This window comes from Otolemur garnettii, unplaced genomic scaffold, assembly GCF_000181295.1.
Source record: "Otolemur garnettii isolate 467f Iridium unplaced genomic scaffold, OtoGar3 scaffold00057, whole genome shotgun sequence".
In the NCBI taxonomy this organism is placed as follows: domain Eukaryota; kingdom Metazoa; phylum Chordata; class Mammalia; order Primates; family Galagidae; genus Otolemur; species Otolemur garnettii.
In genome coordinates, this window is record NW_003852452.1 from 7,240,385 (window position 1) to 7,243,259 (window position 2,875).

Consider the following 2,875-nt stretch of genomic DNA (forward strand, 5'->3'; position numbering starts at 1 on the left):
AATTTAAGATATTAAAATTTGTGATAAAGAAGTAGTTGATTCTGTAGAGAATAATTTGGAAAGATATTTTATACACCTTCTATAAGCAGAACTGTGGTCTTTTAATGTTATGACTTCCACCTAAAAACTGGGATGCGCCTTTCTGTACTTTCCTGTTTTGCCAGAAGAAAGCTACAACTGGGAAGTTACAGAGGCTCTAAAATCATGGGATTGTTGTGGATGATTACACAGGAGTGCCTCTGACTGTCAAGAGGCACAGCATCCTTGGTGTGGACAGTCAGATAAATTAGTGCCACCGGAAAACTCAGAAACATTACTGCCCCTCCCTCAGCTCCCCTTAGCAAAGGCTTCTGGGAGTTAGAAGCATCTGGAAGTTGGAAATCAGGACAGCTATCTTTTCAAAAAGGTTCCCCTTTATTAAGTTTTTCTCTTCGTGCCTGATGAACTTATGAGGACTTGGCCTGTGACAGCTTCTCCCACTGCTCTCTTGACAATCTGTTTATACTCTCTAAGGAGCTCCAATTTTCATCTCACATGCATAATTGGATAAGAGGCATGGGCCACTAATAACTTTGTATCAAACCATAGAAACAATGTGTGCAACAGCCAAGGGAATTATTTGAAAGTTTCTGGCTCGGTGCCTGTGGCTCAAGTGGCTAAGGTGCTAGCCACATACACCTAAGGTGGCGGGTTCAAATCCAGCCCGGGCCCACCAAAACAACAATGATGGCTGCAACCAAAAAATAGCCTAGCGCTGTGGTGGGTGCCTGTGGTCCCAGCTACTTGGGAGGCAGAGGCAGGAGACTCGCTTGAGCCCAGGAGTTGGAAGTTGCTGTGAGCTGTGATGCCATAGCACTCTACCCAGGGGGATAGCTTGAGGCTCTGTCTCAAAAAAAAAAGAAAGTTTCTTTTCAAGTAGCTTAAAATCTTGGAAAAATGAAAGAGGTTCGAAAGAAATCTTTGGGTATTCAGTGACTAATAATTCTATCACAAATGAAATGTTTTCCTGATTGCAGGCCTTGATCATATTGCCTGGTTGATGCCTACACCCAGATTCTATATGACAGACAAAACATCTATTAAAGAGATTTGAAAATATGATTTTTTTCTTTTGATGTTTGACATATCCCTCTTTCTTTGGAAACATGAATCATGTGCTAAATTTCTGTACAATGCATTCCCCATTTGGTTAACTCCAGCAAGCACATTTCAAACATTTGATATGATACTAATATCACCAAAAGTTACTCTGAAAAGGATATTATTATGAACATTTTTGAAATCATATGTTATATTTCGGGCTGTAAGAATATTGTTAGTTAACCTTGAAGGAAATATTTTCATTTAGTGCTCTGGTGAAGAAAAGAAGATTCTGTTTCCTGTGGGTTCTGTATGCTACAGCCTTCTGAGTCATTACCAAATATGTAAATAGAGCCTGCTTGGGTCCAGACTGTAAAGTCGGTTTCAGTAGCCCTTTTCTCTCTCTTTCTCTTTCTCTCCCTTCCCACCCTCCTTCTCTCCCTCCCCTTCCTCATCCTCATTTCAGGGCACCTTTCTAGTCCTTTTCAACTATTCACTGGACTCCTCCCTTAGGTCTTTAACCTTGGAAGTTTCCCCCTATTTTTGCTCACACCTGTCATTAACACTTACCATCCTTTCTAAGACAGCAGCTCCGACTGCACTTCTGGCCAGTGCTTTCAGAATAATATTTCAAGAACTGGGCTCCCAGCTTCTGAGACTCCTCCAGATCGATGAGGAGACCGGGGAAGCGACGGATCCAGCAATCTCTGTAAAAAACGGTGGGTGAGCAGAGAGCGTCTGACGTCCACCCCATGCTCAGGAGCAGTATCACGTCTGCTGCCACCACGGCTACACGCATTTCTCTCCTGTGAAGGAAGACTCAGAGATGTGTCTGATTTCCAGGCAGAAGCTAAACATGAGGGTTTAGGAGAGTTTCTAGAACTTCTGGGCTGTTGCTAAAAGAGAGCTTCCTTGGGGCTTTTTGGGAGGGATACCATCTAGAAAAATGAGGCCATTCTTTGCACATGGATTTTTCTTTTCTTTCTTCTCAGTGGAGCCCAAGGTGAACATTTGACTTCTTGCTGTTCTTTCTGAACACTGCCCGGGTGATTTCAATGCTTTGTCCCTTAGTCTCTGGAAGACGTGGATTCTCTCCTCTGCTTTTCTTCTTTCTCTGCAAGTGAATAGGCACAGACACCTTTGGCTAAGTAAATATAAAGACAAGTGGAAATCCTAGTCCAGAGTCTTTCTGAGGAAAATAATAGTTGAGTCACTTGACGTCAGATAAGGGAAGATCCATTTCACCCGAAACAAGACATCTTTTTGTGAGGGCGCTTCTGTGTGTAGTTTTTGGAGAACTTGTGACTACAGATTTTTTTTTTTTTTAATCATTTCTTTATTTCTTTGAATTTCACTTCTGGCATTCAGGTTCTAAGAACATCAGTCTGTCCCCTGGCTTAGGTTTTTTATTCTGAAAAACAAACAAGCAAAAAAACCCTTAAGAGTAAATAAAAACTGAAAGTCAAATAAAATTTAAAATTTTAATTTTGTAGTGATTGAGAAAACGTGGAATATAGATCCCGGTCACTTCTTGTGGCCAGCTGCTTTTTTTGTAAAGTTCAGTCACAACTTTTCTTCTTAGAAGAAGCTATAAAGATTTCCACTAAAAGAAATATAGAATGCTGATAATAGAGATGGAACATGACCCCCATGAAGGTATATACCGTTCAACCAAGCGTAATTTACAGTGGAAATTGTGAATAGACTCAAGTTGGGGGATGGTCTAATCTGTTCTCTGATGGCCACATTTGCAAAGCTCTAAAGGAGACTTCTTTATGAAACACATAAAGGCATA

At 41.0% G+C, this 2,875-nt stretch overlaps 1 protein-coding gene across 1 annotated transcript in view; it reads right to left on the reverse strand.

Moving 5' to 3' along the window:
- MANSC4 (MANSC domain containing 4) overlaps window positions 1-1,937 on the reverse strand; it is a 6,929-nt gene extending 4,992 nt beyond the window's left edge. Inside the window, exon 1 of the mRNA XM_003792507.2 lies at window positions 1,651-1,937. Coding sequence (XP_003792555.1) covers window positions 1,651-1,879 — 229 coding nt within the window. The 5' untranslated portion in view covers window positions 1,880-1,937. The remainder of the gene's footprint in view (window positions 1-1,650) is intronic.
- Window positions 1,938-2,875: the final 938 nt, after the last annotated feature.